This window comes from Bos javanicus, chromosome 27 (assembly GCF_032452875.1).
Source record: "Bos javanicus breed banteng chromosome 27, ARS-OSU_banteng_1.0, whole genome shotgun sequence".
NCBI lineage: Eukaryota > Metazoa > Chordata > Mammalia > Artiodactyla > Bovidae > Bos > Bos javanicus.
The window spans coordinates 33,364,442-33,378,885 of NC_083894.1; the positions used below are offsets into that span (position 1 = coordinate 33,364,442).

The window sequence follows — 14,444 nt, forward strand, 5'->3', positions numbered from 1 at the left end:
TTTCTATTAAGCCAGACATTAAAGAAATTTACAAAAATGAAAGCAATATTCTTTGATTAAAAAAAATGTTTGGAAAATATTTTCCCACAAAAATATTTACATGAAATGGATTCTTATTTTCAAATAAATTGTTTAAATTTCTCAGTGGTAACATGTAGTACACTAAATCATGATAGACCCTGTCTACAGGGTTCTCAGCAGTTAGTATAGAGGGTACTGAGAGCCTCCCCCCAAAACTGAACACCTGGTATGGAGGCTGCATCAGGGATTTGGAGAAAGAGGAGCTTGGAATTCAAGTTCCAATTCTATCACTTAACTGATTTTAGGTTAAGTTACTTAGGTGCAGGCTCAGAAGACAGAGCATGGGTTTACAGCTCCATCACTTGCTGGTAGCATGTTAACTACCTCTGCAAATAGAGATAACCTACAAAACCCTGTTGCTGTGAGAATTAAATGGGATTATACTTGTAAAATGCTTACAACTGTACCTAGAACATGGTAAGAGCTCAGTAAAAGCCAGCTACTGTTATTAGTTACATTAGTCATCTAACAGCATCCTAGTAACTGGCTTGCTTTATCCTCTGCAGAGAACTGAAGCTATTCAGGTGTTATAAATTTGAGAAGGTATAAGTAAACTTGTGGATAATTGTGTGTGGCTTAAACAGTAAGAGAGTATGTTACAAAAACTTTCAGTTTTCCTATTCTCAGCTTTTGAAGAAATTAGATTGACAAACATCCCCTGAACCCTTGCCCTATAATTTAGTTAGGAAACAGAAAAGTATTGTAGGCCCAAAGGAATTGAGGTCTTGCAGAAAACTAAATCCTCAGGAGATCTGGGCAGCTCTACTACTTAAGAAATTCATTTAAACTCTTGACCTCAGTCATGTCATCTTGTTAAGACAAAAATATCACCTCCGACCTCCCTTGCGGCTTCTGAATCCTGCCAAGCTCACCTCAACATCTTTTAAATACACCTTTTCGGCAGCCTCGAAATCCTAATAAACGCCAGGAAGAAGGGCAAAGCCCCAAAGATCTTTTCCCCTTGCAAATGCCAACATGTGTGTTCTCAGCACCCAGAAGCGAAGGTCTGGACAGCCGCAGCTGCTGCCAGCGCCCTGCCCAACTTTTCAGCAGGGGGTAGCATGCCAGCGTCCTCGCACCATTCTGGCCATTAGCAGGTCAGCCGGGGTACCACGGGGGCCAGGACGTCTGTCTTCCTCTCTATAAAGTGAAGAGGCTGGGCTCGTTTATCCTTGCTCGAAGAACCTTGGCTTTCACCGAGACTTGACAGGCTTTCCACTCGTAACGCCTCAGGCCGCGTCCCTCCCTTCCAAAGACCTCCTGAGCCTTGTGCCGAGAACCCGCGGGAGGCTTCGGAGCGGAGGGCACGCCGCACGCAACACCCACTAGTCCCACGCGCCGACCTCCAGCCGGTTCCGAGGATAACATCTCGCGCGAGTCCCTCCACCTCTCGCGACACTTCCTGCCAGCGCCCCTGCGGGTCTCCAAGCCCCGGCTGTCGCTCCACTGCGCGCTCCCCGTCACCTCAGCTCTCTGCTCTCGGCGGCCCGGCCGGCTGGCAACTCGCCTACTGGGAGCGCGGTGGAGAACGGTGTTGGCGCGAATCCCGCGGGCCCGCAAGCTCCGCCCCGCCCCGCCCCGGCTCGCGGGGCAGGCTTCCGCGGGGACATGTCGTGCCCCTCTGAGCGAGGGCAGCAGAGCGCGAAAGGCTGTGAGGTAGCCAGGTGAGTCCGCGGCGGCCGGGCCCCGGGCCCCCGACCCGAGGGGCGGCTGGGAGGCCCTGCGGGATGGAGATGCCAGGAGCGGAGGAGGGCGCGATGCCCGGAGGCAGGGAAGCGGGGGCCCGGGAGGACCAGCCCCGGCGGGGCGGGGGGTGGCCTCGGTCTCAGGGACGCGGCCTGGGCCCTCTTGGTATCGACGGCTCCTGGAGGCGCCGGGAAGTCATCCGGTTTCCACCCGCGTCCCGCTGCTCGCTGCGGGGCTGGAGGCGGGACGGGGAGAGGCGTCCGCGAGTCCTGAGGTCTCAAACCTGGGTCGCAGGAGGCCCGGGGTCCTGGGGAGAGGGGACATGCGAGGTGGTGGAGGTAAATTCGTGCTGGAGAGAAAAAAAGATAAAAAGTGGCGGAAGCCGGGGAGCGGCGGCTCAGAGGAAGGCCGGGTGTTCTCGGTCCAGCTGCACTGAGTGCCGAGGTGGTCTCGCCCGCTCCCCTCGCCGGAGCCTGGGTTTCCCTTTTGTGGTCTGTCTGCAGCGTTGGTTAGTCTCTGCCGAGCGGTGAAGGGGAAACACAATGGTCAGTCTTCCTTGGGGCAAGAAGGTCACTTGCTACTTTTTTCCTCTTGAAACCTGGACCGTGCGAGTGGGCGCGCGCCTGCGCGCAGTGGCCCAAGCGAGGGTTCGCGTTTTCAGAAATTTGTACCTTAGTCCGTGCTTCAGCACCCTTCAAGGATTGATAAGAAGTGACTGTTACCTTAAATGAATAGTTTTATTTTCAGTGTTGTAATTCCCGTAATCTGGAGCCTAAAAGCAGGTGTTATTAAAAACAGTTGGAGTAAATGTTTTTGGCTTTGGCACTAGATTTATATTGGAAATTGGGGTAAAGTGGTTTGGGGTGTTTTTGCAATCAAGATTTTGACCATGCGTTTCTCATGATTCCAGTTTTGTTTAATTAAAATCGTAGTTTTCTGGGAGGATTGGGAGATCAGTGCAAAGCCCGTTGATCTAACTATAAGAAGCATTTTGTTTAAAGCCTCCTTCCCTCCCTAAAAAAAACAAAAACCAACCAAACAAAAAGCTGTTAATTTGTTATTTATATTTTAAATTGTGTGGCTGCCTTAGGTGTTGTCTTTTTTTTTTTTTTCCCAGAAATTCCTCCTAAAAATAACCCTGTTTTGTGTGTGTGTGTCTGTGTGTATGAACAATTACACTGTTAATAGAAGGAAATTTTTTTTCTGAGAGTTTTCTTTTGTCTTTTAGAGAACAAAATGTCATCAGTGGAGTCACAGCAGGAACAGTCGTCCCAGTCAGACCCATCTCCATCACCAAATTCATGTAGTTCCTTTGAGCTCCTAGACATGGATGCTGGCAGTTTGTATGAACCAGTTTCTCCTCATTGGTTTTATTGTAAGATAATAGATTCTAAGGAGACATGGATTCCTTTCAACTCGCAGGATTCACAGCAGCTGGAAGAGGCATACAGCTCTGGTAGGGTGAAAGTGATGACTTGTAACAGGCGAGGACTTACTGTCATTCCTTTAAAACTGTAATATGATAGTCATTATAGTGAGTGCTGTTTCTAGTTATCTCCTATAGCATTTTAATACTGAAGTTCTGCATTACTGTCCAGTGAGTTTATAATATTCAAAATTTGGTCTGTATTTTGAAAACAGTGCCTATTGTAATTTCTGCATAGTTATCCAATAATGTTTCTTATGTTTCAGTTTTTGTTTAAAAAGAATGGTGGGTGGTAGTATCATATTACAAAAGAATGAATTCTTTAATTTTTCACTTGTTTTTTCTATGCTGGTTAGTACTTTATCATCATGAGGTCATTAATTTACCTTTTGACCCCTTAAGCAAAAAATTCAGGAAAGCTTTCTTATTTACAGTTGTTTTTTTTTTAAGGGATACTATAATCTCCTCAGAAAAAGAGCAAAATAGTATTTGGGTATTATTTTTTTCATGTTTCATTAAAGCCAAGAATGATTTTGATGGTTTAGCCAAGAAGAAAGGAATCATTCATGTGCTTTATAACATTATTTAGCATATAACTCAGAGTTGTATTTTGGGAGTGGCAGTTGTATTTATTTTGCTATACTATGTGCTGCTTTTCCCCTTTCCAATCCTCAATAGGAAAAGATTGTGATAGAATTGTTCCCACTGATGGGGGTAGATATGATGTTCATTTGGGGGAGAGGATGCGGTATGCTGTTTACTGGGATGAGCTGGCTTCAGAAGTGAGACGATGTACCTGGTTTTACAAAGGAGACAAAGATAATAAGTATGTTCCATACTCGGAGAGCTTCAGCGAAGTTCTAGAGGTATTCCTTTGACCTCTTTTACTCATTTTCTTCCTTTTCTTCTCTTATTTAATAATCTTTTCTTCCTCTTTGTGACTTATTTTGTGAATTTATAAAGAGAGCTTGGTTCTATCTGCATCACAGTTTATGGCATTTCTTTTTGCAAGTCCGTTTCAGGATAAAGTAGTTTTCAGATTTTAAAATATTACAGAAACTGTTTATGTCTTTAAAAATTTTTTTCTCTAATGGTGATCATTGTTAGTATTTAAACTATGACCATGAAGTTGTTCATTTTTGCTTTTATTTTTCTTGCTCTGAAACTATTCTGAAATTTGCTTTAAATTGGAGTAGGACATTAATATTGTTGAAAGAAATATATCAAAATGTGAACAATGATTATTTCTAGTCTAGATGATGGAATTAGGACTGATTTTTTGTCTTTGTTCTGATACTTATTGTAATTTTAAAAGAATTTTAAAATTTGATAAATCAAGAGAAGGAACTGTATATGTAATATCCTAATTTTGTGGATAATATACATGCATTAATATCATTGAAAGAAATATATCAAAATGTGTATTGATGTCAGAAGCCACTTTAGGCATTACTGACAGTGTATAGCTGTTTTTTCCAGTCTAGATGATAGAAGCAGAATGATTATTTTTTGTTGATTGTTTTTTGTTTTATTCTATACTAGTGTCTGTTGTCATTTAAAGAGAATTAAAATAAATTTGATAAATTGGAGTAAGATATTCTTACTGTAATTGTTTATCTAGCAGTATTCTTGTAGAGAGGTTCAATTTTAATAGAAAAGCCTTTAGAGAAATCTAATGAAATGTGTCTTGTTTTAAGGAAACTTACATGCTTGCTGTAACTCTGGATGAATGGAAAAAGAAATTGGAGTCTCCCAACAGAGAAATTATTATATTACACAATCCAAAGGTAAAGCAAATTAAGGCCCTTCTTCTTCTTCTTTTTTTTTTTTTTTTTAAGGCCCTTCTTTAATGATAGGATTGGGCTTCCCTGGTGGCTCAGAGGTTAAAGCCTCTGCCCACAATGCGGGAGACCTGGATTCAATCCCTGGGTCAGGAAGATCCCCTGGAGAAGGAAATGGCAACCCACTCTAGTATTTTTGCCTGGAGAATCCCATGGGTGGAGGAGCCTGGTGGGCTACAGTCCACAGGGTCTCGAAGAGACTGAGGGACTTCACTTTGACTTTAATGATAGGATTAAGATTAATTGAGTTACTAAAGAGAATGCAATTAATTCTTAGTGGTTTCTTTTTTCTAGCGATTCTACATAGGATAACCTTTGGAAATTTTTATATTGCATTCATAAGAATCTGCCTGCAATGCAGGAGCCCCAGGTTTGATCCTTGGGTTGGGAAAATTCCCCTGGAGAAGGAAATGACAATCCATTCCATTATTCTTGCCTGGTGACTTCTATGGACAGAGGAGCCTGGTGGGCTACAGCTCATGGGATTACAGAGTTGGACACAACTGAGTGACTTTCTCTTTCACACTTTATGTTTTGAAAGACTTGTCCCCACCCCTCAGAAGGTATTAAGATGTCTTTAATGTAGAATAAATATCTTTATTGCTCTGATCTTTTTTATTTAAGCTTATGGTGCATTACCAGCCAGTTGCAGGGTCCGATGAATGGGGTTCAGCACCTGCTGAGCAAGGTCGACCTCGAACAGTGAAGAGGGGGGTTGAGAACATCTCTGTTGACATTCACTGTGGTAATGTTAATCATTCATTTTTTTCTTATCTTCTGATATACTTGTTTATGACTTAAACTGTGGACTTTTTCTATGATATTGATTACCTTGAGGCTTAAAAAATGGTCTTTAATCCAATGGGCTTATTCTAAGTTAAGATTAGTATTACTTGATCTAGTGAGAATCTTAATAGGTATAAAAATCTCTTTTGAAGTTGCTAAGTATATATGGTGGGATGGATAAAATTTGGGCACTACTAATCAGGAAGTCACTAAGTACAAATGAACTGCTTTAGTCCTAATTCTAAGAAATGTGATTCTTCCTGCTTGCTTATTTATTCCTGGTAACTTGTGTCCTTGAAGTTTTTCAACCAGGGGAAACTATTTTTTATTAGGACCCTGATGGTTATCCACTGGTCTCTAGCTAGGGGCATTTATGGTTGGTTTTGTAATATATTTAACTGGATTATAAAATTCCTTTTAAGTATTCTGTCAATGCCAAATTATCTGAATTTGGTAACTGCCCTCTGTTACACAAGAGACTATTCTTAGGAAACACACAAAATATTAACGGTTTAAAGAGATGTGATGTCTGTAGTTTGATAATGTATGCAGCCTACTCCCAAATGGTTCTAAAAATAAATGTGTGTGAACAATGGTAAAGTATGGAATCTGTGTGAAAAAGAGATTTTTTGTACTATTCTTTCAAGTTTTCTGTAAGATTGCAGTTGTTTCAAAATAAAAAGTTTAAAAATCCTGAAAAATTCTTTCACTGACTTACTGGGTTAGTGCAAACCTAATTGTAGTTTTGGACCATGAATTTTAAATCATTATAGCTAGGCTCAAACATGTTTTTATTAATCAAAATAGGAACCATTTCAATCAACACATTTTTGCCAACAATAAATAAGTTTTATTCCTGTAGCATAAAAATCCATGCTTCCAGATTTGACAGACTCTTTGGAAAGCATTTTTTGCCTCATTCTGGTTGTGAAAGTTTTCCCTGCAAAAAGTTGTCAAGATGCTTGAAGAAGTAGTAGTCAGTTGGCAAGAGGTCGGGTGAATACGGCAGATGAAGTAAAACTATGTAGCCCAATTTGTTCAACTTTTGAAGTGTTGTTTGTGCAACGTGGGGTTGGGTGCTGTTGTGCAGAAGAATCGGGCCCTTTCTGTTGACCAATGCCGGCTTCAGGCGTTGCAGTTCTCAGTACATCTCATTGATTTGCTGAGCATACTTCTCAGATGTAATGGTTTCGCTGGGATTCAGAAAGCTGTAGTGGATCAAACTGGCAGCAAACCACCAAACAGTGACCTTGACTTTTTTTTGGTACACCTTTAGCTTTGGGAAACGCTTTGGAACTTCTTGGTTCAGCCACTGAGCTGGCTGTCGCCGGTCGTTGTATAAAATCTACTTTTTGTCCCATGTCACAATCTGATCAAGAAATAATTCATTATTGTTGCACAGAATAAGAGAAGATGACACTTCAACGACAATTTTTTCAATTTTCGGTCAGCTCATGAGGCACCCACTAAGCGAACCTTTTCACCTTTCTAATTTGCATCAAATGCTGAACAGCTGTAGAAGGTCGATGCTGAGTTCTTCTGCAACTTCTTGTTAGTTTTAAGAGGGTCAGCTTTGATGATGGCTCTCAGTTGGTCATTATCAACTTCCAGTGGCTGGCCAGTATGCTCTTCATCTTCAAGGCTGTCATCTCCTTTGCAAAACTTCTTCAACCACTGCTGCACTGTACGTTCATTAGCAGTTCCTAGGCTAAATGTACTGTTGATGTTGCACGTTATCTCCGCTGCTTTACAACCCATTTTGACCTTATTTAAGAAAATCACTCGAATTTGCTTTTTGTCTAACATCATTTTCATAGTCTAAAATAAGAATAAAATAAACAGCAAGTAATAGTACTTAGCAAAGAAAGAAGGTGAGAAATGTGTATTAAAACACATTTAGATGTTAGATCTATAACATAATCACATTTATTTAAAATGTTTTCCAATATCAAATGGCAAAGTTCAACAATGCAAAAACCGCAATTACTCTTGCACCAACCAAATATTTTTAAGATAAATTAGAAACACTTTTGAGATAAATTAGAAACAAAGTAAAATCGCAATATTTTTACTAAGTAGTGAAATATAGGAAAATATGTGTCTTTAAAAAAAAATCTGCTCATATTTTAACCTGCCCATTTCTATTACCTACTTGTTGTGAATGTTTGATTTTGGAATACATGACTGGTTATACTGAATAACTTTTCTTTATAATTTCACTTGTAGGGGAACCTTTACAAATAGATCACTTGGTTTTTGTAGTCCATGGGATCGGACCTGCTTGTGATCTCCGCTTTCGAAGCATTGTACAGTGTGGTAGGTTCGCAAAGCGTGTCAGGTTAGATCATGTAAAGGGACTGTTAGTGCTCCTCTGAGCTGAGATAGTGTTGTCTTAGGCTGTCCTCTTAGCTGCATAATAAGATTTGGAGAGCTGAAGACAGGTGGCAAGGTAGTAAAGCCTCCCAGCTTAGACCTAAAGTGCTAGTAACTTCCTTAGGCTAATAGGTTTATACTCTTAACTAAGTTCTTGAGTGAATAAGCCTTCAAGTCTGATAAAATTGTTTTATGATGTGATTGTCCTGTTTGTAACTATTCCAAATTTAAAGGGAACCATAAATATGTGACCATAAAGATAATCTAGTTTAAATGAACAACTGAAACCTACATTTTTTTAACTTAGACTGTGATAAACCTCATGATACTCTGGAATATTTAGGTCATTAACTTGATTTCATGGGGTCGCAAAGAGTCGGACACGACTGAGCGGCTGATCTGATCTGATCTCTGAACTTGATTTTGAAAGGTAGTATTCATAGTCTAATTGTCCCAATTTGGGAGTCTTATCCTAATGACTAATGCTTCTAAGCATAAACTTTCTAGAAGGTTAAGATCAATGTAATATGAATTCTAAACATCAGTGGTTTTCCTAAAATATTGGATAATGAATGATTGTTTGAGTGCAAGGCCAACTGACATCGTCAAGTGATTCTTTTAAAAAAATAAAACAGTTCATCTGACACAGAAGTTTTGAAGTTAGCATGTGTGTGTTTAATGAAAATGTTTTGTATAGTATAAGCAGTTCTATATGAAAGGAGTGTCTTTTCCTATACGCAGTATTAATTTTTCTTAAATATCGCTCTAGTTTTGACTCTGGTCAGTAGGTGCTCTAAGCAAATGTAGATGAGTGTGGTATAATCGTATGATCTGTTGCATCCTAATTCTGTGAATTGATTGCTTCACTGTTAATGCATTAGTTAATTTTCTTTTCTAGTTAATGATTTTCGCAGTGTTTCTTTGAACCTGCTACAGACTCATTTTAAGAAAGCCCAAGAAAATCAGCAGATTGGGAGGGTAGAATTTCTCCCAGTCAACTGGCACAGTCCCTTGCATTCCACTGGTGTAGATGTGTGAGTAGTACTTTACACCTTTGAGTTGTTACCTGTGATTGTAATGTTTTCTGATCATTAATATGCTTAGGAACATCTCTGCTGTTAGCTCAGAGTGTATATAAAATTCTGTTCAACAAAAAACTTTTTGTACTTCTGTGTCATTTTCTTAGAGTTACATTATTAAGTGCTGAACAATCCCTTTGTTTAACCAGCTTGGGTCAGGAGTAGGGAATGGTGTGTATCTTCTTCGAGTATGTTTTAATGGCTCATTAGTGTTTATTATTGCAGCTTTACTATTTCTTTAGCATAAAGGAGGTTATGGAATTTAAGTTTTCTGCTTAAAACATCTTTCCTTTTTTCAGAGATCTGCAGCGAATAACCCTTCCTAGCATTAACCGCCTCAGGCACTTTACAAACGACACGATTCTGGATGTCTTCTTCTACAACAGCCCCACCTACTGTCAGACTATCGTGGACACAGTCGCTTCTGAAATGAACCGAATTTATATACTTTTCCTGCAGAGGAACCCTGATTTCAAAGGGAGTGTATCCATTGCTGGTCATAGTTTAGGTAATGAATTCTCTATGACTGGAGAGGACTATCATATTTTATGGATACCTTTTAAGTATTTTTGAAGTACAGTGTCTTTTATCAGTGTCAGATTCAGAGGTCTAGAACTGGTGTGTGATGAAATATTAGGAAGGGGTTGGAAGGGTGATGGTGGATTGGAAAGAAAGACTCCCTACTTAGTAGATTTTGCTACATGGGTAATTGGCTTATTCCTTTTTTGTGTAAAAGGCAGCTGTTCAGTGCTAATGCTTCAAAATTGTCCCCTATTCTTCTGTTTTACTTACAGGTTCGCTTATATTGTTTGATATCCTAACAAATCAGAAAGATTCTTTGGGAGATACTGACAGTAAAAAGGTAATTTAGATGTTCAGATAGGTTTTCTCGTATTATTTCTTAGGGATTTTTAGATTTTAGATTTTTTTTCCCACTTAGTCTCATACCATAATATTAAATTTACATTTATTTTAATTTTAACAGATTTGTAATTATCTCTGTTATTCTTGGATGATAGAAGCAAAATAGTAATATGCTTCTATAAATATTTGCCACATTCTAAAATAATTATGGAGTGCCTGATGAACTATGGACTGAGGTTCGTGACATTGTACAGGAGACAGGGATCAAGACCATCCCCATGGAAAAGAAATGCAAAAAAGCAAAATGGCTGTCTGGGGAGGCCTTACAAATAGCTGTGAAAAGAAGAGAAGCGAAAAGCAAAGGAGAAAAGGAAAGATATAAGCATCTGAATGCAGAGTTCCAAAGAATAGCAAGAAGAGATAAGAAAGCCTTCCTCAGCGACCAGTGCAAAGAAATAGAGGAAAACAACAGAATGGGAAAGACTAGAGATCTCTTCAAGAAAATTAGAGATACCAAGGGAACATTTCATGCAAAGAGGGGCTCGATAAAGGACAGAAATGGTATGGACCTAACAGAAGCAGAAGATATTAAGAAGAGATGGCAAGAATACACAGAAGAACTGTACAAAAAAGATCGTCACGACCCAGATAATCACGATGGTGTGATCACTCACCTAGAGCCAGACATCCTGGAATGTGAAGTCAAGTGGGCCTTAGAAAGCATCACTACGAACAAAGCTAGTGGAGGTGATGGAATTCCAGTTGAGCTATTTCAAATCCTGAAAGATGATACTGTGAAAGTGCTGCGCTCAATATGCCAGCAAATTTGGAAAACTCAGCAGTGGCCACAGGACTGGAAAAGGTCAGTTTTCATTCCAATCCCAAAGAAAGGCAATGCCAAAGAATGCTCAAACTACCGCACAATTGCACTCATCTCACATGCTAGTAAAGTAATGCTCAAAATTCTCCAAGCCAGGCATCAGCAATATGTGAACCGTGAACTTCCAGATGTTCAAGCTGGTTTTAGAAAAGGCAGAGGAACCAGAGATCAAATTGCCAACATCCGCTGGATCATGGAAAAAACAAGAGAGTTTCAGAAAAACATCTATTTCTGCTTTATTGACTACGCCAAAACCTTTGACTGTGTGGATCACAATAAACTGTGGAAAATTCTGAAAGAGATGGGAATACCAGACCACCTGACCTGCCTCTTGAGAAACCTATATGCAGGTCAGGAAGCAACAGTTAGAACTGGACATGGAACAACAGACTGGTTCCAGATAGGAAAAGGAGTATGTCAAGGCTGTATATTGTCACCCTGCTTATTTAACTTCTATGCAGAGTACATCATGAGAAACGCTGGGCTGGAAGAAGCACAACCTGGAATCAAAATTATGGGGAAAAATATCAATAACCTCAGATATGCAGATGACACCACCCTTAGGGCAGAAAGTGAAGAGGAACTAAAAAGCCTCTTGATGAAAGTGAAAGAGGAGAGTGAAAAAGTTGGCTTAAAACTCAACATTCAGGAAACGAAGATCATGGCATCTGGTCCCATCACTTCATGGCAAATAGATGGGGAAACAGTGGATACAGTGTCAGACTTTATTTTTTGGGCTCCAAAATCACTGCAGATGGTGACTGCAGCCATGAAATTAAAAGACGCTTACTCCTTGGAAGAAAAGTTATCACCAACCTAGATAGCATATTGAAAAGCAGAGACATTACTTTGCCAACAAAGGTCTGTCTAGTCAAGGCTATGGTTTTCCCAGTGGTCACGTATGGATGTGAGAGTTGGACTGTGAAGAAAGCTGAGTGCCGAAGAATTGATGCTTTTGAACTGTGGTGTTGGAGAAGACTCTTGAGAGTCCCTTGGGCTGCAAAGAGATCCAACCAGTCCATTCTAAAGGAGATCAGCCCCGGGATTTCTTTGGAAGGAATGATGCTAAAGCTGAAACTCCAGTACTTTGGCCACCTCATGCGAAGAGTTGACTCACTGGAAAAAACTCTGATGCTGAGAGGGATTGGGGGCAGGAGGAGAAGGGGATGACAGAGGATGAGATGGCTGGATGGCATCACTGACTCGATGGCCATGAGTCTGAGTGAACTCCAGGAGTTGGTGATGGACAGGGAGGCCTGGCGTGCTGCGATTCATGGGGTCGCAAAGAGTCGGACACGACTGAGTGACTGAACTGAACAGAAAATAATTATGGTTATCTTATTTCATTATAAATACGCACTGCTGCTAAGTCACTTCAGTCGTGTCCAACTCTGTGCGACCCCATAGACGGCAGCCCACCAGGCTCCACCGTCCCTGGGATTCTCCAGGCAAGAACACTGGAGTGGGTTGCCATTTCCTTCTCCAGTGCATGAAAGGAAAAGTGAAAGTGAAGTCGCTCAGTCATGTCTGACTCTTAGCGACCCCATGGACTGCAGCCTACCTGGCTCCTCCATCCATGGGATTTTCCAGGCGAGAGTACTGGAGTGGGTTGCCATTGCCTTCTCTACTGATCTGTTACTAGAGTTACAGAATCATTGAATTGAAATGGAATTTGCATATGAGGAAATGAAGAATGAATTGAATGCAAATTGATATAGTTTATAGAAATTCTGCTTGAAAGCTGTCCTTAAACACTACTAAGAGCTCAGGGAAAGTTTTGTTAATGATGATGAAGAATACTTTAATAGTCATTCATTCACCGAGTCATTTATTTAAAAACATATAAAGTTTTAATCGACTGCAAAAACTTAAAGATCAATCACATTTTAGTTTATATTTTGTATACATTTCGATTTAGTCAAAGTTAAGATACTGTGTGGCTATCTTACATAGTGCTTTTCTTTATTGCAAAGTAGTAGTAATAAAAAAATCTAAATGAATTTAGACAATATAAGTTTTACAATTTAATTTTTAGGATTTGCCAAGTATTTTCATGGATCAAGGAGATACACCAACACTGGAGGAAGAGTTGAAGAAACTTCAACTGTCTGAATTCTTTAGTATCTTTGAGAAGGAGAAAATAGATAAGGAAGCTCTGGTAAAAATAATCTTTTAAAACTGTACACTCTTCCATTTTCAGTATTTTTATTGCTTATTTTCATCATACTGCTGGCTAAGAGTCTGCCCTTTAGAAGCATTTTAGTCATACATACTTTATCATTAGTAATGCTCTTTAGCATTATTTGTTGTTTTTTTTTTTTCCATTATATAAAGTGATCTTTTTTTTGTGGGAGTTCAAAGTTCAGAGGAGCCACGTTGATAATAGGAATAGAGCAAAGACTAAAATCCAGCACAGCTCTGAAAACATGAGAGCAGGTGTAAAGGCCACTGACTTTTCCAGCTCTTATTTTGTTACACTTTCCAGAGCTCTACTTATGGGTATTTGCTTATTTTTTTGCCACCTCAGGTGTGCCTTTTTTTTTTTTTTTAAGGTTTGTGACACATTTGTTCATTTAACAGGTATTTACTAAATACCTACTATGATCAGGCAGCTGTACCAAGTATGAGGTAGAGTGCTGATAAGGCAGATATCGTTCAAACCTCATGGTACTTATAGCTTAGTGGAAGAGACACAGATGGCCAAACACATAATTAATTACAGCTGTGCTAAGTTCTAAGTAGGGAAAGTACACAGTGGTTTAGGAGTATACCAACAGGATGAGCTGATCTAATCTGGGGGAGCGAAGGAAGACTTCATCAGGGAGCAGCCCTTTAGCCGACATCTGGATTGTTGGTGTGTTTTCTGCTCTGTGTGTCACTGCTCACGTGCATGAACAGGAACATAACCTTTCTCAGGAATGGAACATCTGAGGAGCGTGGAAACCGTGGAGGATTTTTCTGTCATGAAGTTAGATACTCCTTTCTGTAGGCTTTTTTTTTTTTTTTTTTACAATAGTATCTGTATTACTACAGCATTGATAACTCCAGAATTGATATTTTATATTCCTTTTTTAAACTCCTTTATTAAGAGATAAAGTTATTAATGATGCTTTACCACTGGGGACTCTTAGTCATGTAAAGCCAAGAACAACAGAGTGCTTAGGCCTATTCCTCTCAGAGAATAGGACATTTAATTGATTTTATTTTGCCTAGAAATAAAAACAGTGTTTGATTTTTTATGCTTAGACTTTATGTACAGACAAAGACCTTCAGGAAATGGGAATTCCTTTAGGACCAAGAAAGAAGATACTAAACTACTTTAGGACCAGAAAAAATTCAATGGTATGTGCTTAATATAGCTTACGGGATTAAACAGTGTTCTGACTCCCTTGTACCCTTGTGCATTTTGAGATGTATAGGGAGCTAAG

The 14,444-nt window shown here is 39.8% G+C and overlaps 1 protein-coding gene across 1 annotated transcript in view; it reads left to right on the plus strand.

Moving 5' to 3' along the window:
- The first annotated feature begins 1,656 nt into the window (after positions 1–1,656).
- The window catches only part of DDHD2 (DDHD domain containing 2), a 28,759-nt gene continuing 15,971 nt past the window's right edge, over positions 1,657–14,444 (plus strand). Inside the window, exons 1-11 of the mRNA XM_061404490.1 lie at positions 1,657–1,745; positions 2,996–3,223; positions 3,872–4,059; positions 4,891–4,980; positions 5,659–5,779; positions 8,047–8,136; positions 9,092–9,227; positions 9,572–9,780; positions 10,067–10,134; positions 13,052–13,174; positions 14,263–14,358. Of these exons, the coding sequence (XP_061260474.1) occupies positions 3,004–3,223; positions 3,872–4,059; positions 4,891–4,980; positions 5,659–5,779; positions 8,047–8,136; positions 9,092–9,227; positions 9,572–9,780; positions 10,067–10,134; positions 13,052–13,174; positions 14,263–14,358 (1,341 nt within the window). The 5' untranslated portion in view covers positions 1,657–1,745; positions 2,996–3,003. The remainder of the gene's footprint in view (positions 1,746–2,995; positions 3,224–3,871; positions 4,060–4,890; positions 4,981–5,658; positions 5,780–8,046; positions 8,137–9,091; positions 9,228–9,571; positions 9,781–10,066; positions 10,135–13,051; positions 13,175–14,262; positions 14,359–14,444) is intronic.